At 41.4% G+C, this 23,472-nt stretch overlaps 1 protein-coding gene across 1 annotated transcript in view; it reads left to right on the top strand.

Moving 5' to 3' along the window:
- The window catches only part of DSCAM (DS cell adhesion molecule), a 446,344-nt gene that overhangs the window by 390,769 nt on the left and 32,103 nt on the right, over nucleotides 1-23,472 (top strand). Inside the window, exons 23-28 of the mRNA XM_053936664.1 lie at nucleotides 805-968; nucleotides 3,799-3,897; nucleotides 4,464-4,652; nucleotides 5,399-5,689; nucleotides 10,607-10,783; nucleotides 17,595-17,625. Coding sequence (XP_053792639.1) covers nucleotides 805-968; nucleotides 3,799-3,897; nucleotides 4,464-4,652; nucleotides 5,399-5,689; nucleotides 10,607-10,783; nucleotides 17,595-17,625 — 951 coding nt within the window. The remainder of the gene's footprint in view (nucleotides 1-804; nucleotides 969-3,798; nucleotides 3,898-4,463; nucleotides 4,653-5,398; nucleotides 5,690-10,606; nucleotides 10,784-17,594; nucleotides 17,626-23,472) is intronic.

Below are 23,472 nucleotides of genomic sequence, written 5' to 3'. Positions count from 1 at the left end.
TAAATGTACAGCTCAGATAAAGCCCATTTCCTTAAAATCCTGAGGGTTGTGGGGAGGCTGATCCTGGGTCACTGGCAGGAAGGAGAAGGACCATTGGTGGTGATTTGGTCACAGTAGATAAGGAGTTTAGAAATTCCTTCAACTAATTGGCTGTGGTGATTACAGGGCATCAAAGGGAGAAAAAATAATGAAGAAGGACTAAAGGTAAACGTTCAAAATGTAAAACTTAGGAGTGTTTTTGTTTTATTCTCAGGCAGACAGAAAGGTTTTATTCTGAGAGAGCAAAAGTGCCTGATACAGTGATTTGTGCTGAGGTGGGCAGTAAATGTCTTGCACATATTTAATTTTCCATTATTCTGTTCTCAGCTTTAGTTTCACAGTCTGACAGAGCCACTTGGAAACACACATGAACAATAATTTTCATCCAAGCACTGTGTAAGCAGGGAAATTACAGTGCTATCAAACCATCTTGTGCACTGATATAAATATCTATGATTTCATAAGGATGAACTTCATAGCCAGGAACTGCCTATACCCTCAGTTCAGCATTTTTATGAAATAACAAGTTAAGGAAGGAGTGAATTTCTGTTTTCACTACACTGGGTCCAGGAAAAGTGCATTTTTAAACGAATGATAGATGTTTCCCAACAAAAATCACTCCTTTGCTGCCTTATTGAAGGGACACACCTCACCCCACACCTTTTCCTCTCTTTCCATTCTTAGCTGCTTCAAAAAAAAAATCCACTTGTGAGTAATTTTGATTGTAACTTCTTTAATGTATGCACTTTGTTTCCTGTGAGGCAGTAACGGGACACCCAGTCTAGTGATGATTGATGGGCGAAGGAGCATCTTCAGCAACGGCAGCTTCGTCATCAGGACTGTGAAAGCAGAAGACTCTGGCTACTACAGCTGTGTGGCCAGCAACAACTGGGGCTCAGATGAGATCATTTTGAATTTGCAGGTACAAGGTAAGGCTGTTGGATCTGCTCCAGAATCGTTAACACTGCTTTTACTGGTAATGCAGAGGTGTGTCTGTTTGAAATGCAAAATATCCGTATTTATGTGTATTAGTGCAAATCTAATTCTTCCAAATTCACACATAAGTCATTCTGAGTCAGCCACAGGCATTTTATGATCTAGAAAATGGTGCTTTAGGTGAAACAATTCACACACTCAGTTAAGTCTCTATGTGAGTTTTTGTAAGATTGACAACTGTGTGTTTGCATTCAGTTATCTTCTAGTTCTTCACACAGAAAGTATCAGCTTCTGCCTTCTCCTTACAAATATCACATGTATCATTTCAATATTACAAAATTCAGAAAGACGTGAAGGCCTTTAATTTAGCTCTTGAAAAGCTATCAGCAGAAATTTACCTCCATGCTGAGACCTTGCACAAAAACTTCATGATGCAGGTACAGAATTTTATTATGAGGTGAATATGAGGAAGCTTTGGAAATGAAACATCAGCCAATGCATTTTTCCAGCTACATTTTATATTCATGCTGAAAAGCACAAAGTGCATCCAGAATGGTGTTGATATGTACAAAAGCAGGGACAATATAAGAATATAAACTAAGAGAAAAGTGAAGCACAGCCTGTGTATTCACATGCCAAGAATTCCCTGTGCAGATTTCCTTGCTCATTTGCGCAAAAGCAGATCCTTCAAATGCTTCAATTGATGCAAGTTTTTGTACCAGGTTGGACATCCCTCTCCTGGATGTGGAATTTAAGCTTCAAGTGCAAACACATGAGAGCTCAGAGAAGTTGTTTCCATTGCAGTCCCCCTCTCTCCCTGCCTAAACCATTCCACTAAGCCTTGGAACAAACATCATGGCAGATATTGGCATATATCAGCTTCCCTACAATCCAACGGAAACTAAAGATGCTCTTCTGTGGTGTTTGAAGCATGACCACAACAGGAAGTAGGGAGAGAAAACACCAGCAAATGGAAACCTTATATATTTATATTTCACTAAGTACTTCTGTAATTGCATATATTTGCTGTTATTGGACTGCAGCAACTAAAAGCAAATCAATATTACTTCCCTAAGGGACAGACAAAGAGTGGCTTTTAATATGTGGGACCACCATTTTTTGTAGATAGGGTGAAGCTGTGATGAAAGCTTTTGCAGTAAATCTTTCCCAGTGTAGTGTGTGCAGTCTCTCCCCATGGAATCAGCCAAGTCACTCAGAATAACAGAACAAATCCATCTCACAGAGGGAATTTTCCTTCAGAGCATAAACTGTCTCTTTTGTTTTCTTCAGCCCTGTTTGGCCCTGTGAGGGCAAAAAAAATCAACTTCTCTTTGAAGTAATCCATAGCTGGAAACCAGCAGACTCTGCCTTACATCAGGACCCATTATTCTGCAATCTGATGACTCGAACATGAACTGCAGTGAGGAGCTTTCCCTGGAGTTTCACTCTGCAGGAGGGGCTGCCCCTTAAGCATAGGCAAAGCAGCAATGTTCTCTGGCAGCAGAATGCTGGACACAGCAGAGCATTTTGGACTTCTGTCCTGCCTGGTCATGGCACTGTGTCAGGACAAGGGCAGCTCCTGCCAGCACGGGTCACTGACACCACCACCCTCATCTGTCCCGGGCCAGAGGAGCTGTGGCCATCCTGTTGTGTCTCCTCCCCAACTTCCATCCCATCTTTGCTGCTGTTTCTTGATCCTTTGCAAGCATGGACACTGTCCATACCTCACTCCTTATTCTCCGTATGAGGCAGCAAACCTTGATTTTGTCTACATTTCTGACAGTTGAACATTCCCACTCTGTTTCCAGTCCCAATTCCCTGTGTCAGTTCCTAGTCCCAGTTTGCCCTATCCAGTGCAACTTTTTGAGATGTGGCAGGACTCCTTCTCTGCCCTTTAATGCTGGAAGAAATTCCTCCAGCAAGGATGGTGAGAGCCTGGCACAGGGTGCCCAGAGGAGCTGTGGATATCCCTGGATCCCTGGAAGCCTCCAAGGCCAGGCTGGACAGGGCTTGGAGCAGTCTGGTCTAGTGGGAGGTGTCCCTGCCATGGCAGTGGATTGGAATGAGATGATCTTTAAGGTCTTTTCCAACCCAAACCATTCCATGATTTTCCTCTAAAGGAAGCTGGGAACTGGGAAGTGGATGAGAGTTGAGACCTCTGTTTTACTCCTGCACTCAGCCAGCAGCTGGTCCTTGGAACCTTGATCTTCCATCCCCCATAATGTTTATGGGGAGCAGCAGAACAGAAGTGTTTCCAGGCTTTGCTGACAGGGTTGGGAATTCTTTATACCAAAAGCCTCAGTGGCTGGGAAGAGGACTGGATCTGCCTCCAGTCACAAATCTATCTATGATACCTAATTAACTCTCACATTTGCACTGGCAGAAGCCCTTGATTTGCACCTTTTTTTCATTTTTGCCATAATAGCCTGCAAACACAGGAATGAGTAGGGCATCATTTTCAACAGCACATGTTTCCTGTCACTAAAATTTTATCTTCTCCTCAAAACAGATACCAAAACAATGAAAATTAATGGCTGGGTAGCTCATGAGCCATTGAGGTCTAACAGGACAGATGCAAAAAAATTCAGAGAAAAACAAAGGTTAAGAATTGAAAGACAAAATTGCGCATAAAATTAAATTAAAAAATGAGAGCTCATCTGTTCTCATCTTAACCAAGGATGTCAGCTAAACAGGCACTTTGACAGAAATCATTTGCATTTTTTGCAACTCAAAACAGCTATTTGATAAATGACTGTTAGAAGTGATTAACATGGTGTCAAACCATTTGATTGCATTTTCTATTTTTAACTATTTCCCATCTAGTTCCTCCAGACCAGCCAAGACTCACTGTATCCAAAACTACATCTTCCTCTATCACTCTTTCCTGGATACCTGGAGACAATGGTGGCAGTTCTATCCGAGGTAATGTAATTCAGATTAATTGCTGCTTCTTACTAAATTATCATATGTTGATAGGATTAGTATAAAATTATGAATGGCTCAAAAAAAAAAAAAAACAAAGAAAAAACCCCCAATCTGTATTGCTGTCAACCCTTAATGTGCACTATCATGGCGATAACAGCTTTCAGTAAATTGCAGTTTGTCTTTGTGGTGGTTTATTCACACATTTAATCACTTTCTCCTCAGGTGTTATGACAGTTGCTCTATCTGATTTTCCAAATGTGTAATCTCTAACCACTCATTTTGGAGGTGCGTGTTCATCATCTGGTTGTTGCTGATTGAAGGGTCCTTAGAAATATCCATCCTTTTATTTTCCCCCTTGAAGCCATCATAAAAAAATTGTATTTAAGCTGTTGTCAGGGCGGGCAAAATGCATTGCCTGGTATCTTTCAGTCAGGGGAGAGCTGTATGTTTCCCTGCACATGGGATTTTTTTTTTTTTTTTTCAGTTTTGTTAGGTCTTTAAAATGCCTACTTGTGTTACCTGAAGGATTTGTGATATCGTTGCCCTCCGCGCTTTCCCTCCAGGTTATATCCTGCAGTATTCAGAGGATAACAGTGAGCAGTGGGGCAGTTTCCCCATCAGCCCCAGTGAGAGGTCCTACAGGCTGGAAACCCTGAAATGTGGCACCTGGTACAAGTTCACCCTGACTGCTCAGAACGGGGTGGGGCCGGGGCGCATCAGCGAGATCATCGAGGCCAAGACGCTCGGCAAAGGTGCGTTGGTTCCATCCCCTGCTCCCTCCTAAAGCTCCTGCACTCCGCTGGGGACCTTGGTTTGATGAGAAAACAGGCTTGGATATTTTAATATTACTGGCTTTGGAAACATTTAAATGGCTGGGATAAAAAAAGCTGTGTCTGTGGGACTTGAAGCCCACACAGGCTGATGTTCTGTCCTTTTATCTCTAATAATTTTTTTCTAAGATGGGTTGGCAGATACTTGGTAAGAGGGTGTCTCCACTGTCACAGACTATAGCAATTCCAAGTATTTCATTGCCATGAGGAAATTGCCTCTTCTCTTATAAAAATTCAGGGGTTTATTTGTCTTGATGTTGAAGGAAGACAGGGAGTATATTTATGTATAAAGGAAATGGAGCCAGTGTCTGATTTCTGCTCCAAGCCAGTATTGCAGAAGTGTGCAAGCAACATCCTCTGAACTGGATAAGTGTTAAAAATAAAGGAAAAGTTTGTGTCAAGTTCTGCAAGGCAAAACAAACCAAATTTTTGGAATGGATGTTTGGATATTTTTTCCACATTCTGATTTGAAATCTGGATTCGTGAGTCTGGCACAAAATGGGAAAAAACATTTAAGAAGGAGGAGAGGGGAGGGAAATTGAATAAATAGAAACTGAGTTTAAGCTAGAATCAAGATTGCCCTAGAAATTATTCTCTAGATTTTATATTTTGTGAGGCGTTATCTGCAATATTTAAGCATTTTGTCTGGAATATCCCACTGCCTCTAGAGCCACAGTTTTCCAAGGAGCAAGAGCTCTTTGCCAGCATCAACACCACGCGGGTGAGGCTGAACCTGATCGGCTGGAACGATGGTGGCTGCCCCATCACCTCCTTCACCCTGGAGTACCGGCCCTTTGGGACCACGGTCTGGACAACAGCCCAGAGGACATCCCTGTCCAAGTCCTACATCCTCTACGACCTCCAGGAGGCCACCTGGTACGAGCTGCAAATGAGAGTGTGCAACAGTGCTGGCTGTGCAGAGAAACAAGCTAAATTTGCCACGCTCAATTATGATGGCAGTAAGTATTTCCTTTAATTTACACCTGTTTTACTTGGGTTTCAGGTGTGATTTTTTTTTTTTTCTTTTTGCTCATCTTCCCCTCAAAAACCCCATTTTGAATTTGCCAACCATGCTGTCAGAGAGGTTAAAGTCTCAAAGATGTAAAATAGCTCCTGATTCCCTGACAGTAGGCTGTCAGGCAGAAAAGAGGAATTGTTTATTTGTCCTCACTTTGGAAAAATTCCGAAGTCAATCAGCCATGAGACACATAATCATAGGACATTAAAAGTCATTAGTTCCAGTGGTTACAGGGGCCTTTCCTAGTATTTCATGCATTTTTTCCATGAAATTTTAGTCTTCCATGGAATTTGTTCCTGCAGCCATTCACGGGGGTGTCTGGCTTAATTGCTATTCCCTGTGACACAGCCCAAAACCCATGATGGGACACAGTGGAGCAGCCAAGCAGTTTGTCCTCTGGGAAAGCCCCTGGATAACATCCTCCAAGGGCAGAGCAATGGCACTGCAATCATCCTCGTTCACAGACAGGGGACAGTGAAACTAATGGCCATGACAGATGGCTCTGTCAAATGGCCATGACAGATGGCTCTGTCATGCCCAGCAGCAGGACACAGCCCATGAAGGAGTTGTTGCATCCTGCCCTTCTGCCAGGGGTTACTGCCCACCCTGCAAAACCCAGGACACAAGGGCAGGAGCAAACATGCCAGATTGTCACTCAGTGCAGCTCAGGTCCTGCCAGGCTGGGTGAGAGCACTTGTGGCTCCACAGTGGGGAACGGCTGCGTTCCTGGCAAAAAGGCAGCACAGATGGCTCCAGATGGCAGCTCTGGATTGCTCCAGTGGGAATTGCCAGAGCTTTTCTGGAGACATCCAGTGCAGAACCTTGCTGTGTTGCCAGGGATGTTGTGCTGCATTGTGCAACCACTTGGCAACATCTGTAGTGTTAAATTAAGCTACAGCACTGGTGAGCGAAGTTCAAACAAGAGCTGATGGTTGTGACAGCACCAAATTGGTAGTTGTTTGTAACTCTGTGTTGGTAACATGCCTCCACACAAACATCATCACTCATGTGCAGCTCAGGGGTCATTCCCAGGCAGAAATGTGGGATATGACTTAGGCAGGGTTTAAACCTCAGCACCTGACACATCCTCTACTGCTGTACCAGCCTTTGTGCTGGGTACTCAGCAGCTCTTGCAGATAATTAATTACACATGCCCTCACCCTTTGGAAAAATATCATCTTTGGTAAGCTGCCACACAAGTCCTCATGTTATTTCAGACAGTCTGGAAAATTAAGAGAGAGATCTTGCTTCAGCACTCCAGAGGCCCACAGGAAACCAGGATCTAAGCAGTTACTACACAAATGTTCCAGGTTTTTCCAGGCATGTGAAGGATTTGTTTTACTGAGAAGTGTAGCTGTTGTCAATAATAACAACTCTTTCAAGTATTATGAGTTAATTTCTTCTCATTTTACTTAACCTATCCTGGTTTTGTTTTGTTTTCCAATATCTTTCCACTGGCATCATCCAACTTCCAGTTGATCTGCTATCATCACTTTTATTTGACTGGGGCAAACAGTGTTAAGCCATGCCTTAAAATGAATTTATATCAAAATGCAGATCCAGAACCTTAAATTTCCACTTGTAGCACTCAAATCAAAACTATTCTTACAGTGATCTGATCTGAAATGTTGTCAGGTTCTGCTCTTTGATTGGGTGATGATACTTACCCTGGTGTCACACATTGTGACCTGCATACCCTTTGATTTTTTATGTTGCTGTATAGCATCTTTAAAAGGGATAAAATGAAACAGTAAAAAATATTTGCAGCATTAAATTTCCTGGGCCACTGCTTCTGGTCAGCTAGAAAATTTCCTATTTGTGATATTGCTGGTTTTGTTTGTGAAGTGTGCTTTGCCAGGACTGTATTGTGCCTTAGAGAGGCAGAGCGAGCTCAAATACTGACCCCGAGGTTATGAGAAGAAAACATGGATGGAAAAGCAAATTTCAGTTTTCAGATTTTCTAGATTTGCTATGTTCGACTCAGAACCGAAATTTTAAATGATGATGATGATGATTATCATTCTTACAAGTATTTGATGCAGAAATTTTTGCTTCCTTAGACAGGGAATTTTTTGTTTGCAGAAAACATGCCAGTGGAAATCTCTTGGCCAGCTCCACTTTTGAGTGCTGTCCCTGCCTCTACCTTTGATTCACTCTGTGATGTGAGATTAGCCCCTTCCAGCTTCCAGGGGTCACAGCTGCCCCTCAGATAAAGCAGATACAAGAGCAGCACTTTGAAGATTAGATAATACAGTGTATGAAAGTTGTGGGATGCCAAACGCTAAGAACTAGCTTAGAAGCTTTAGCAGCTTTAAGATAAAGCCTTTGTAAAGTTTGCAGAAATCCCAGAGTTACATGGTTTTGGGTCACTTTGCCGTGTGTGGGAGAGCTGCTGAGGAATATCATGGCTCAGCATCCTTCCCCTCAAATCTCCCCGTGCTGAATCAGGTCAGAAGGTTAATGACAAACCTACGTGCAGCTTTTTGCTCTCTGTTCGTGGGCATTTCAGCAACGATTTCCAGCTTACAGGTTTGCTGACCTCCCTGCCCCTGGTTTTTTCAGAAGCACGCAATCCATAAGGAGATATTTTTAGCCCCGTGCAGCTGAAGTTGTGGAGAGCTGCAAAGGAGCTTCCCAGCTCGGGGATCAGCTACTCGGTGGCCCTGGCGTTAAATCGGATCAGCTCTAAACTCTGCTAATTGATTCTGACCCACCCAGGCACTCCCTGCCCCGAAGGACACAGGAAAGCACTCCTGAATTCACGGGGTGCAGTGGGAGATGCTGCAACCAGGGGGGAAAAGGAGTCAGAGACATTCAGATGACAACTTCTGTGAGGCACCAATCAGGCTAACAAAGGGTGATGGTGAACCGACCTGGAAAACAAAACAAAGCCTCCCCGTTTGTCTGGCACTGAGTCCTGAAAAAAGCTTTGAGCATCCCGCTCCCAGCAGGCACCTAGAATGACAGCAAACGTTGAAGTGGTGTTTTCTCCACGCATGGCAGGATTAATTTTTTGGTAATTTCTAATACAGTTGCTGAAAAGCAACAAAGGGGTGATGTGAAAACGTGCAGTATGTTTTTTTAATTAAGCTCCAACTGCCTGTTTATAATGTTGTGAGGTTTACATTTGCCTAGAGAGAGGTATGGATAGTGATAATCACATATCTAAACACTTCAGGTTTAAATGAAATAAAGGCCACTCATAATTTGATTTTCATCAAAGTGTTAAGGAAAGCATGACATAATTTTAGGCAATCTTGAACCTAATGGTCTCTGTGTCTGTAATTCAGAGAAAACTTTGTCCCTTTAGTATCTAGAAGAGTTTAGGAGGATGTAGAGACAGTTATTAGTATTACCTCCAGGAGCTTGAAGTTCTTTCCATTTCTTCATCTAATAATTTTATTTGCCATTAAAGTAATGCAAAATGTGCATCTCAGGGCAAGATGAAAATATCCTGCTGTGTGTTCAAGAAACAGAAAATTACAAAAAAAAAAAAAATTAAATTATGGCAAAGAACTGCAGTGGAACATTAGAAAAATATTCCAAATGCAATTGTAAGAAAACAAATTTTCCAAAGTACCTAATATAGGTTTGGATGGTTGTAGCTTTTCTTCTTATCTTTGTCCCTTTAGGGAGCTGCTTTTCTCTTTATATGCAGCTGAAATAGCTCTTCTGAAAAAAACAAGACTTGGGATTCTAGGTTTTTTCTGTGGTTATGGCACTCACACTGTACTGCATCAGATCTCAGTTCTGATTCTGATACTGTATAGCACATAATGAGATATAACTATATCACTTAATGCAGCAATTAAAATGTAAAAAAGGATGTGCTTGTTTTTCTCTCTCACCCTCCTTTCCTTTTAGCAAGTAAGTAGCCACTTTTATGTTTCAGTAGCTGGTTAAAATTTAATAGCTTCCATCCAAAGTCATCACAGTTCACAATACTTATGTGTTTCTACGCATTTCAAGCAAATCTGCATTTTATAGCCTCATTTGTGGTTGCATTCAGCAGTTTAATAATAATCAGGAAACGAGTGAGAAGTCTTCCATGACTAAACAGCCTTCCACAGAAGGTGCTGCATTCTTCTCACGTCCCTTAGAGGTAAAGAAGAAAAGAATTGAAAAGTTCAAGTATTATATATCACCAGGAAGCCAGGTATATTCAAAATGCAAATATGTCCCAGAATGAAAAAGTGAGCTGCCTGCCAGTAGCTGGTAGATTCATTTCCCTCGTTTCCCTCTCAAAATTTGATTGTTTCTATCCAGCATTACTCTCCTGTTTTACTGATGAGTATAATGTCAGACAGTCTTTAGCAGATTAGTATCAGGTTGGCTGTCTGAATTTCAGATCACTATCACTGCTGCACCCTCAGAACTGATAGCAGAATGTCTGGGTGCAAAGGATTAATCTGATGTATGTGACACAAAATGAGCTTTGTCAAATGAGTTCCTTGCACAGCAAAGCCCGGCAGAAATGTCACAGCAGTGCTATTTCCCCATAATAAGGAATAATAGACATAGGGAAGAATTCTGAGCTCTCTTACAGCTTTTTAATAATTTAATAGGACTCAAAATTAATCATAGTGTTTGACTGTATATCAGGCATGGTTTTCCTTTAATCAATGAATGCAGTTCTTCTGGATTCCTGATAATCTCTGTCTCTGCAGTCAGTCCCTCATTACCATGAGCCTGGTTATGTGTTTGTGGCCATTAGACACACAAATGTAGCCTCCACCCCAAACAGAAAAATCCTGCTGAGGGTTCTGCCTGCAGCTGAAGCAATAACATGCCTTATTCCCTGAGAACTCAATGTTTTGTCCTCGTTAAGAGGCCTCTAATGCCATGGCCCTGTTTCCAGGTACAATCCCTCCTCTCATCAAGTCGGTTGTGCAAAGTGAGGAAGGGCTGGGAACCAACGAAGGGCTAAAGATGCTGGTGACCATCTCCTGTATCTTGGTTGGGGTCTTGCTGCTCTTTGTGATGCTGCTGATCGTGAGGAGGAGGAGGAGGGAGCAGAGGCTGAAGAGGCTGCGAGGTAAGGGGGTGTCTGTGGAACTTCTCTCTGCCTGAACATGAAAATAGGAGTGGGGCTGCACGTGACCAAAGTGTGCAATCCCCAGCTGGGATCATTTTCCTGCAATACAGAACAAAGTGTCTGTGTTTCCTATAGAAATTCCTTCTTTTTCATTTGGTCATAAGTTTCTAAAAAAATTATTAATATATACATTGCTATTATTTTGCATGGGGGAAAGGAAGATATTTCTCATTGATTTGCTTTCCTTCTTTTGTCGTTTGTTTGCTTCCCTTGATGACCTTTTTTTGAAGGATGAAATCAGATGTTCTGAAGATGAGGGAATCTCAGTTTTCCAGCAGATGCTAACCATTATTTCCAAATTATAAAATGAAAATAACAAGATTTTAGTGGGATAGAACACACAACCAGATACTCTCAGATTTGTTACCACATTTTCCCCATTATTTTTTATAATAGAACATACACAACGCTTCATTGTTCACTGACTTTTCATTGTCGCTGATCTGTATTTTCCTCTAATCCTTATTCAAATTCAGTTGTTTGTTATGTGAATAAGATTTAGATCTGTGAATTCATTCAGCTTTATCATTTTTCTAGCAAAAAAACCCTGGCTGAGCCGCAGCCAAGTTTTTGACCCTTTCAGTCTGACACTGCTGCCCTTTAGCTTTTGCACTGGCAAAAGGTATTTTGGGAAGGTATTCCCTGAAGGTATTTGGGAAAAAAACATTCAAATCCAAACTCGAATTAAGAGTAAAACAATTTGTCATCAGCAAAAAATAAGCCAAATCTCTTCCAGAAGCTACCTAAATAATTAGTTATTTGTATTTTAACCAAAATGTGGTCATGGTACCTATTAAAACCAGGCTCAGCTCTATGTTTTCCTTCTGACCTTCCTACTTCTCTCTCTTTTGGTTCTAATTTTGTCCTTTGCAACACTATTTTGGAATTAAAAAAACAAAACAACAACAACAAAAAAACAAAGATAGAGAGCATGGGCAAATTCATATATAAAGAAGGACAACCGACCTTATGGTTCATACACAGTCCTGGAAACCAGGACATCTGGATGCTTTAGCTTGTATAATCACTTTTTCTTCAAAACCTTATAAGCCCTTTACCTTGCTAGTTTTGGGGGTTTTTTTTCATTTAAAAAAAATATGGTAAAGAAAAAGAAAGTGTTATCTTATCTTCTTAGAAATACTGTGGAATTCAATACAGTAATGAGCAGGACATCTCAAGCCCTTTGGCTCTAGAAAATGATATTTCTACACATTATTTTTTCATGGTTAATTTGCAACTATTATAGAATCTTGAGTTACAGTCCCTTGAGGAAGGCTGATGATCACTGACCAGGGTGGCTTTTGCATAAAATAAAATAAAATTTCTCTGAACTATTTCCTCTCAGAAATGAGAAATTTAGAAAAATATTGGAGCTTCACTTAAACACTGATTTCATCAGTACTTTTGATAAAAGAAATCAGTATTTAACTACCATTTCTGCAAAAGTTGGGTCTCACTTAGCTGAATTTATCCCACTACAGCTCGACATCCCATCTGCTCCTGTCTTACTTTACAGTACAGAAGTTCTTTTTTGTACCATTTTCAGTCTCCAAGGATATCCTTTCCACATAGTGGTAAAAAAGTCATTTCTTAATGCTTTAATTGGTAAATGAAACAGATTCATATATTTAAATTTTCTTCTGTAGTTTTCCCATCATTTACATCCTTAACATTTTATCCATTGAGATCATTTACCAGTTCTCTGATTGCTCTGCAACAGGAAAATATTCCCTGTTGTACAGCCCTGGTTTGTGTTCTTGATGTATGACCTTATGATCCAGATTATTTTCTTAGTGATCTGGCACTTTCCTTATATTTTAGCTACCAAATTCTTGTTTCATTTTCAAACTTTTATCAGATATTATTATATTTACTCCAGACCACTGATAAATGTCCCGGATAAAAAATACTGAATAAAGATTCTCTGCTTCAAATTGGGGTCTGAATACGTTGAAATCCATTTTAAATAGCTGCTGTGTTAATTTTTGCATCATGCTACTTCCTGTTAAAATACTTCGAGTTACTGAAACTTTGTTTTAGGGAAACATAAATATGATCATTTACTGTTATTTAATCATATCCCAGTGAGAGGTTTTTTTTTTCAATGTCATTAATTCTCAGCCAATTTTAATCTCATTTTAAAAAATCCATTTTGTTTGACATGGCTGCTTGACCACAAATCTGTATTGATTGGTCTCAATTCTCCTTTTAATTCATTTCATTAAACTTCACTCAATTTTTTTTATTATTTTGTGCATTGCCAAGATCAGACTGATAGGACTTCAGTAATTCAGAAATTTTTTTGCTCATTCTTTTTGAAGACTGATCCCATGTTTGACATTTTCTGCTCTTCTTGAAGTTACTTCATGTTCTAAAAGCTTTCCTGACAATAAGTATTGCTGTTCCAGAGAACTACTTACTAAGTTTTTCTGATGTCCTAACTAAAAAATAAATGGTTTACTCCAGTAATTGTTGTGATTAACATTCATACAATTTTTGAAAGGGAAATATCTCAGTATAACTTGGTTTGTATGACCTAGTGGGGTTTCTTTGAGGCACAATATTCTTTTTTCCTAAATCAGGATTTCCTCTAGCCTACATCAGAAAAATAATCTCCACAGTGCGACCTTCTGAAATAATTTGTGCAAATTACAGATGTAACTCTTGCTTTTGTGGCTGCAGATGTGGGGTTTTTTTAACCTGTTTGACAAAGAGGAGAGGGAATTGCAGATTCATTTGCAGTGTGCTCTGCGTGCAAACATCTGTACCCCTGCTTATGGACCATGGGTTTGACTTCCCATTTCTGTTGAAGAACAGCAGCCTCTCCATTCTTGATCCTCTTACCACTTGTCTGGATGTAGGAACAGTTAAACATTTTTCTTCCTCCTTTATAAAGAAAACAGATTTCTCAGCAAAGTCCTGATTTTTGCCCAGTTTAGTTGTTCCACCAGCCAAGTCACACAAAAAGGTCACTTGGCTGCTGGAGTTCATGCAGCCATTCAGGAGTTCAGCAGATATTCTCAAAGAGAAGCCTGATGGTTTAATGCTCCTTCTGGCTATTAAACCAGCTCTGCTACTCCTGGAATGGTTTTCCCTTTGTTTTTGAATCCAATTCACCTTAACACAAGCAGAAAGGATCAGCGTGGCTTGATAGTTCAGGAGTGGCAGGATGCAATTTAAAACTCTATCACTGTCCCTGATTTCCCATGGGGCAAACCTAAGTGTGTTAAGAATTTTAAAGGTGGCTGTGCCAGCAAAGAAAAGTGATGGCTGTGGATTTTTCACTGAAGAGATGCTTGGCTGGAGCAGAGATCATCCCCTTCCCTCTGTCATCAGTGCCCCCTTCCCAGGCCCTGCTTTCACCACCTCAAAACTGGGAGGTGATAGGACACAGCCAGGGATGCTGGCTTATTTTAGAAAGTATTATCAATCTGCTGATCAAAAGGGTACTGCAGGAAAAGCACAATAAAATCTCTGGTCATTGGTGTGTGACATTGACATTTCTCCTGGAGATGATGTTTTGGACACATGATGTTGTGGTGGAGGGGTCCAGCCCAGGGAGGAGCTGGAGCTGCTGCAGAGAGCCCAGAGGAGGCTCCAGGATGAGCAGAGGGCTGGAGCAGCTCTGCTGGGAGGAAAGGCTGGCACAGCTGGCATTGTTCACCTGCACAGGAGAAGCTTTGGGCTGAGCTCAGGGTGGCCTTGCAGGGCCTGGAGGAGCCCCAGGAAAGCTGGAGAGAGACAATTTCCAGGGGATGCAGGGACAGGACACAGGGAATGGCTCCCAGTGCCAGAGGGCAGGGCTGGATGGGAGAGTGGGAATTGGGAATTGTTCCCTGGCAGGGTGGGCAGGGGCTGGGATGGAATTGCCAGAGCAGCTGTGGCTGCCCCTGGATCCCTGGCAGTGCCCAAGGCCAGGTTGGACACTGGGGCTTGGAGCAGCCTGGGACAGTGGGAGGCGTCCCTGCCATGGCAGGGGTGGCACTGGATGGGCTTTAAGATGCCTTCCATCCAAACCCACTCCATGATTCTGTGATATTCAGTTAATTTTAGGCTTCTAGATTTTGGTTTGATGGATAGAGAGGAGCCCTTTATATTCCTGCCAGCTTTGTTTTTGTCCCATCCCACACCAACCTGAGTGCCCATCATTAACTCCAGCAGTTCTGCTCACCATATGAACAATCTGCTTGGATAATTAACAAATTTAAAATCAGCTGATGGAGTTTTTTCCTTTCAGTGCTTCATTATTCAGCTTTTGGCACATTACATGGTCTTGTTGATGATGCCTCATGTTATTTTTTACTGCAGGTGCACAACCTCCTGTGCATCTCTTTAACCAAGAATCAAGATGTGTTAAGGAGCCCTTATGTGCCACGTACATTAATTGGTGTGAATTTTTTTCCAGATGCAGCATGGAAATCATCTGTGTGCTGAGCAGCACCTGAGAACATGTGAGGGAAATTGTTTGCCATTTAAACCTGATAAAAAAAATATGAAAAGCAAACTGAAGTACATTGTAATAATTTTCACCTTTGTCCCTTCTGCTTTTCTTGAGTTGTGAATTCCTTGCACAAATACAGACTTCACTTAAGGAGGCAGCAATTGCTTCAAAAAGCAATTTTTGAATGAAAATGGAAGAAATATTTGCATATTAAACCACCCAGAGGTAGAATGTGTGCACAGGGTCTTCATGATGCTGGTGCTGCTAGAATAGCAAGAAGCATCATAAAATTTGCTAAAAACAGCCCCATTACTTGCAACCAGTGTCATTATTATTGTTGTGTTGGATTTGTTTGGCTTTTTTGTATTCTTCTGAGGAAATTTGTCCCTTCCTGGGTTTTTGCAAGTCAGAAACAAAACTCCTTTGGGAGCAGCAGTGTTGGTCTTTTGCTTTATGACTAATGGCAAAGATATTATCATCAGCTAGGCACTGCCACTTCCAGGTGTTAATGGCAAAGACAATCTCATTCCAGGTGAAAAATAGGAATTCTGAGTGCCCAAAATGAATGTTTGGCTTAGATGAGACAACTCAGATGAACCATCCTTCCCTCCACCAGGAATCTTCCATGCTTTGTGCTGGAAAGGGTTGGAGGAAGGTTAAAAATGAAGGAGTGGAGCAAACAGACCTAGAGGGAGCACGGAATTCCAGCTTCTCCAGTGGTATGTGAGGAATAAAGCTTAAGAGAGGCAAGCTGGCACTGCGTCAGATAAATACAATTCAGAAAAGTGGTAAAAGGGGTTTTGCTGAGATTTTTTAACTAATAAAAAGAGCCCTCTGTCCATTCCTTTTAAAAATTAGTGCAACACAAGCTATAGAGATGTGTTTAAGATGGTGGCTTGTTTCTGTCTGCATCCTTGGAATTTTAAAAGCAGGATATTTAATAGGATCACAAGTAAGGAAATTGTTGTAGGTGTTGGAGACCCAAGAGGTGATTGAGGAATAAAAAAGGTTGAATGGAGAAAACAAAGACAAATTCAGTAAATGTCTTGGCAGGTGCTGGTAGATTTACAAGAAGCAGATAAAAGAAGAAATGTAAACTTCCATATAAGAGTTGTTTGAAGACTTAGAACTTGGAATTGCTTTCTTCTCAGATTTGCTTCACTTGGTTGCACAAAAGGCTGCTTTGTTGCTGTGTGATAAACTTAAGGACTTGGGAATCAGCATTTTAAGTGAGTTTGTTTAGCAGCAGACTGCAGGAGAACAAAGCAGAGCTGCCTGGTCTTGCTGGATGATACCACAGAAATTAGTGCATTATGTTAATAAAGTTTTACAGAAGCCTACCTGAAAAACCAAACTTCAGCTGTGCCTTTTGAACTGATAATAATTACAGCCCCAAAGGATTTTTTGCTAATAATAGCAGCAATGACAAGAACAGGAGGAATATTTTTCCTTCAGCAGTGTCTTATTTTGCAGGGCTGATCCATGTGGGAATAAACTATCCTCTGTTTCATGTGTAGACCACACTCTGAAAACCCAGCAGTAGTTTTGAATTATTGCTAGTGGGAAAATATTCATATTTGAGTGGAACCAAGCAAGTTTGTGCCAGGGGAGGCTCAGGGTGGACACCAGGAGGAATTTCTTCATGGAAAAGGTGCTCAGGCCTTGGCAGGGGCAGCCCAGGGAGGTTTGGAGTGCCCATCCCTGGAGGTGTCCAAGGAAGGTCTGGATGTGGCACTCAGAGCTCTGGGCTGGGAACAGGGTGGGAATCAAGCACAGCCTGGACTCTTGGAGGTCTTTTCCCACCTCAGGGATTTTGTTATTCTAAATTGACTCCTTGGAGACCACCCTTGCTCACATCTGGTGCAATTACATTTGGTTTGGAAATGACAGGTTGACAGCTGCTCATCCAGCCTGGCTTTGGCTCTTGCCCAGAGATGGGTATCAAAATTCCTATTTTCTTGCCTTTTCTTCTTCCTTCACCTGTTCATTTGCTACCCACAGCATGAAAGAACTGAGATCCTCGTTTTTTGTTAAATTGTTCCTATTTCTAATATGTTTATGTAGCTTTTTTCTAGTTAAGCCGATGGTAACTTCTCTTATCATTTTTGGTGCTACTGAGGAACTAAACAGGACTGTTTGGAGCAGAAATGCAATTTTAGCAAAAGTAGGGACTTTGAGACACTCTTTTATTCTTGCCATTGATCTAGAAACAACAGTGGTGTTACACATGGCTGATTCAAATCACTTGTTAATAATGCATCTCTCAAATAGATTTTCATTTGTGATGACATTTCTTCTGTTTTCTTCTAGATGCAAAGAGTTTGGCCGAAATGCTTATGAGGTAAGAACAAATTGAATTTTATTGTATTTTTTTAATTGAAAAATGTCTGTCAACTACAGCATCATATTTAAGAATTGTTGTAGGGACAAATGGAGAAGTAAACTTTTTATTCCTAAACTCTTTTCCAAAACACACCATTTGTCTGTCTGTTAAGAACTGTGATGCACTGGTGGTTAGACATGAGAGAAAGAAGTCACTTTGTGGGCAGTGTGAGGGGCTACAATGATAAAAAAAAATGGCAACTTGTGTTAGATTAAATAGTAGAAGCTATGTAGGTCCATTTGGACATTTTACCTATTCTGAAAAACATTTTCCATAATATATATCAAAGTAATTGCTCTTCAGAGATCATCTGATTAAAGGCAATAAATTTCTGGCTGTGAATATCTCTAAACTTTGCAGCTCTGTTTATGTAATTCACTGTTGTGAGCTGCTTATACCCAAAGGTATAAAAGAGCAGGTAAACCCATTTATTATTTTTCACTTCTGTTCCATCAGCTCAGCATTCAGAAATCTAATTCAGTTGTTGAATTGCATCATAATGACTATTCTGGCACCACAATTCTTTCAAAGATGGAAATTTCATAACTTCAATGTTTATTGTTTTGTCTAGGGAAAATATTGAACTTTAGAACCGCTGCATATATTTGAAACTGGGATCAGCAAGGGATTATTTTTGAGTTCAAATGAATTTTGGGTTGCTAGAAAATATTTTTTATATTCCAGCAACAAATTTGAGAATGTCATAGATATTTCACCACACGAACCACACTCCAAACTTCCTCACCCGTGATAAACTTCACTTCTATTGTAAGAATAAACTCAGCAGACATGGTGACAGATGGGTTTGGTGTAAATTCAGCTCTATGCCATCATATCTGTATAAGCCCAGTGATGTTAACAGGACTGGTCATGCAGTCCAGGTCATCTCCTCCCTGGCTGCCCGTGGCAGCAAATTGTGGGGCTCAGCAGCTTCAGGAACGTTTGCCCTGATGGTTTCTGGTGTCACAGAAGACAGAACAGATCAGCACATGCAGCAAGTCTGTTCCCTTGATGCCTTGTGAAGTCTGATCTAGAGCAGAGGCTGGGCAGAGCTAAAGAATAAAGCAGGGTTTTATGAAAAGGATCTCCTCCATGGATCCACCTTGGGCAGCACCAGAGCCCAGCCAGGGCTGCAGTCAAGAGGAACCAAAATGGTCCCAAAATGCACGAGCGCTCCCGGGGGCTCTCACTGGGATCAGCTCTGCTCCATTTGCACCTTGCAGTTCATTGTCCCATTCCAGCTTTAGCCCATGCACTCCCATCCTGCTTGTTTTTCTCTCTCCAGCCCACGTTGTTTGTGCTCCTGGGCCTGAGGTTGGGATCATTTGTCCTTGGTGCCCAGTTGGAGAAGGAATTGTTTTGTCTCCCTGCTCTGTGAAGAGAGCTCACCATCCCCTCATATGAAGCTCAGAACTGCACACTAAAGCAGCACAGAATCTGAAACATAGAAAAGCTAAAAGTTAAGGCATCATCCTGAAGAAACCCAGCAGGGACCAGCTGAAGCCCCTGCATGGAGACTTTCAGTCCCAGTGACAACCACACAGAGCCCCTCTGCAAATCTGGTAACGCTCTGCCCTAACCCTGGCTGGCTTCACAAGCCTTGCCACCACTTCTGCAAGGCCATTTCAGGGTCTCACTCCTCTGACACTTAGAAAACTTCACCAAACTTCCCTCAGAAGTGCCCAGGTTTTACCCACTTTTTCCTTTGCTGATGGTTACCAAATTAAGGAATTTTTGTCCTCCCTGCCTGATGTTCTCAGGGAGCAGCCAGGTCCCCACTCAGTCCTTAGTTCAGACCTGTTTTCCAGGTAACTCACCTGCCACCATTTCATTTGGCTTTTCCTTTCACCAGCATCGAAACATGGCCATCAATCTCTCATCTCATTTATTAACAAATAATCTTGGTTTTATCACATAAGCATATTTTATATTTCTTTTCTAAAAGTTTGAACAAAGGCAAATGGCTGTTAAATCAGAACTTCAGAGGAAATAGGGGATATAGGCTTACATTTACAGGCATGCCAGAACTGGGAACTCTCACTTGTGACAAATCTGTGAAATACCTTCAACCAAAAGCTGAGCTACCCACAAACAACAGATGTTCCTGAAGGTGTGGCATGTGAATAATCAAAGGATAATAAGCCCTCTCCAAAACAACAATCATATATGATAAAGCCCCTGATATAGTTTATTTTTATGATTTTATCAAAATCTGCTATGATAAAAATATCAAGAAAGGGGGTACTTGGGGAGAGGGCAGAAAAGATGATTTCCTGCTTGGTAGGAAGGGTGAGGCCTGGAGAGAGCTCTGTGTATCTTTCCCTTTGAGGAGATTTTTGAGTGTGTGTAAATCGGATTAAAAATGGAGCTTTAGTCTTTGCTTTGAGAGTCACTGGCTTTGGCTGTGTAAGGCAAATGTCTGTGGAGCAGGGTAAGTCAGCAGTTTAATGGGAGCTGCAGAACTCATTGTTGATGCTTTTCACACACAAATAAAAATCCCTGCTGTTGGATAAGCACAGCTTTTTAATGTTCTTTTGGGTGAAAGCATCAGTCCAGCCATGCTCTTTGTAACAGTTCACTGTGAATCAGTTTAGCAATTCACTGAATTTTCAAATTTTGAACACAAGGTGAAGAATTCTTCATCCCCAGATATTCTGATTTAGTTTCCCATATGTTTTTACAACAAACTGTGGACTCTTTCAAAATGCCCTATACAATGTACTTGCTCTGGAAAAGGCCTTTTTATCCACAGACTTAACATAAAAGCTGTACTCAGACCAAAGGACCACCTGCCCAAATACCTGTTTTAAATAGTGACAAAAGCAGGAGCTTTAGTAGAGTAAAAGAATACAGCAAAGCACTGAGAATGCTGAGGGATTCTTCAGAATGGAGAAATCTTTGGGGAGAACTCATTGAGGCATTTTCAGTTCCTGGAAGGATCTTAGGGAAAGGAGAGGGACTTTTAATATGGGCAGACAGTGACAGGAAAAGGGGCAAGGATTTTAATCTGAAAGGGGGCAGGTTTAATTAAATATTAGGAAGAAATTCTTTACTCAGAGGGCAATCAGGCACTGGAACATGTTGTGCAGAGAAGTTGTGGATTCTTCATGCCTGGAAGTGTCCAAGGCCAGGCTGGACAGGGCTTGGAGCAACCTGGGATAGTGGAAGGTGTCGCTGCATGGTGTTGGAATGAGATGATCTTTAAGGTCTTTTCCAACCCAAGACATGATTCTGTGAGTCTGTGACCCAGCCTCCTGACAGGCTCCCAGTGCCTAATGATTTGGAGCTCAGAGATTCTTTGAACCAAAGGGAATTAATTATATTATACACAGATCCGTACAAGGTCTGATAAGTAAAGAAAAGCACTTGCTTATGTTTGGGAATTTTATGTCTGTAAATATTAAAAAAATAAAGATAGATACATTTTATCCCTTTAAAGAATTAATCATTGGACTCCTCATCCACCAGACCATTAAAATATGTTGACCTGAATTTAGTTTAGGAAATACTTCTAACCAAGCTTCAAAACTGAAACCTTCTTTGCCCTATTTCCAAGCCCTAGAGGCTCTTCATTGCTTTTGGCACTTTAGGATTTTATAACTTGAAAGCTGAGCTGTTGTGGTCTGCAAAAAAGAATTCAAAATTCCCTGAGCCAGAATGAGAGAGCATCCTAATCAGCAACAACCCCCTTGCTTCTGCCAACTGCCTGTGCTGTGTTTGGACACCCCATGTCACTGCTGCATGCAGGGGAATTAATTAGCTCAGAAGGAGGAGGAGACACAGCCCACAAACCAAGGAATAACTCTCAAGAATAGCAGGGAACATTCCTGAATGTGGAAAGGTCTGGATTCCAGTTCTGGCTTGAAAAACCTCCCACATATTTTGCATGAAACTATCCCTGGAGCCAAGGTTGGGATTGGGAATTCTCTCTTGTCAGGTGAGACTGCAAATCTGGGGACAATTCTGCTCCTGCTCCCTGTGATCCAAACAATGCTTCCTGTGTTGGTTGAGTACTTTCCAATAGTGGAAATACAGAGCATTCATCCTGCTGAAGAGCTCCAGCTCTGGGATTCTGGGATCTGCATTCTCTGAGCAGGAGTCTGATCCCATCCCTTTGTCTCCTGCATCCCCAGTGAGTGCAGAGGGGTGCAGTGATGCATTTCCCAGACTCAGTCATGTACTGCACAGACTCTAGATGTATGACTATGTGTATCCTGCAACTATTGGATTATTGAAATTGGACATAAAAATAATCAGTTTTCTTCTGATTCTGAACTGAAAGAGGGCAGGTTTAGATTAAATATTAGGAAAAAATTCTTTACTCAGAGGGCAGTGAGGCACTGGAACAGGTGCTCTACATTTGCTCTACAACTTTGGGCAAGTCTCGAGCAGTCCAACATTCCAAGGGCCTGTATCCAAGCATATTTGGCATGCAGATAAAATATTCCTGTCTGATTCTCTTAACATTCCAGCCACCTGAGTGGCACCCACTCCATGCAGAGACTTAGAGAACACCCGTGTGGAATTTATCTGCATTTGACAATACTACATGTCTTTGAAAATGTATGTGTTTAGTAAGAGCCTGTGATGACCATTCTCCCCTCATTATATACGGAGAAAAGTCTGGAGGCCCTTGGGAGGCTCTCCTGATACTTTGCTTCCATGGTGATTGGGTGAGGCACCAGTTGTGGCCTGTTTGAATGCATTTCAACTATCCATGTGTATGTTATGGGAACAGCACCATCTAATCACCCAGGAGAAGAGAGAGACATTAAATTTAGGATGCATAGATGGTGCTAATGCTGGGGACCACAACAGCGGGGAAAGCCAGGAGGTGAAAATCAGAGAGGTGCTCCCAGGTGCCTTGTGGATCTCACCCTTGGATTTGGAGCAGAACCACTGACCACAGGGCTAGAAAATTCCTCCAAAAAAGGACTCCAGGAGAACCTCCAAACCTGAGGTTACTGACGTGGAGACACAGCAGGAAGTTCACACAAATTTCCCGGAGATGTGGGCTCACCACACGTGGATTAATCTCCCGTGCTCACAGAAGAGCTGAGCTTATCCCTTTAAGAGTCCTCTGCTGATTCCATTAACCACAATAATTCACTGCCAAAGCAGAATTAAACTGAGTGATCTGCAGCCATTTTATACTAGAAAATGAACCTCCACTTGGATCATACAGCTCTTTGAAGCCTGAGCACCTGGATCACACTGCTGGCTGATTTGTCTCAACTCTCCACAGCCTCCCTGCGTGAAGTATTTGCAAATATTTCATTTCATCCAGAGAGTAATTACATCTCAAAGGGCAAAATGTTTCTGTTAGTGCAATCTGAAGGTTTCTTGGTGCAGGTTCTGTGCTAGAAATGACTGTGGCACTTGGTTTTACCATCCATTTTCATTTGCTTTTGGTAGACAGCTCATTTAAGAAGTCATTTTCTGGTACACAAACTTCAAAATGAAATAGTTTCAATTTGCATGATGATAAAATAATTGGTTTATGTTCTTTTTTAGATTATTGCATCAATCAATTAGACATAATCCACAAATGTAAACAAGATTTGCAATTTTTGTCTTGGAACATCAATGGGGCTAAAGCCTTTATTTATTTTATGCAATCTATGAATATTATGCTTAGCTATTAATTTGCTTTTTCATTTATCAAAGTAATATTTGAAACGTAGCTAATTAAAAATAATGAAAAGATAAAAAAACAATTAGAAATTACTCAAGACATCATTTTCCTACCAACCTGTTTGATCAGCTGTGTGTTGCTTTACTCAGATTCATGAGGAGTGAAAGAAA

This window comes from Vidua chalybeata, chromosome 2 (assembly GCF_026979565.1).
Source record: "Vidua chalybeata isolate OUT-0048 chromosome 2, bVidCha1 merged haplotype, whole genome shotgun sequence".
Taxonomy (NCBI): Eukaryota; Metazoa; Chordata; class Aves; order Passeriformes; family Viduidae; genus Vidua; species Vidua chalybeata.
Note: the sequence above shows the minus strand (reverse complement) of the source record. Positions and strands in the feature narration are given on the sequence as shown.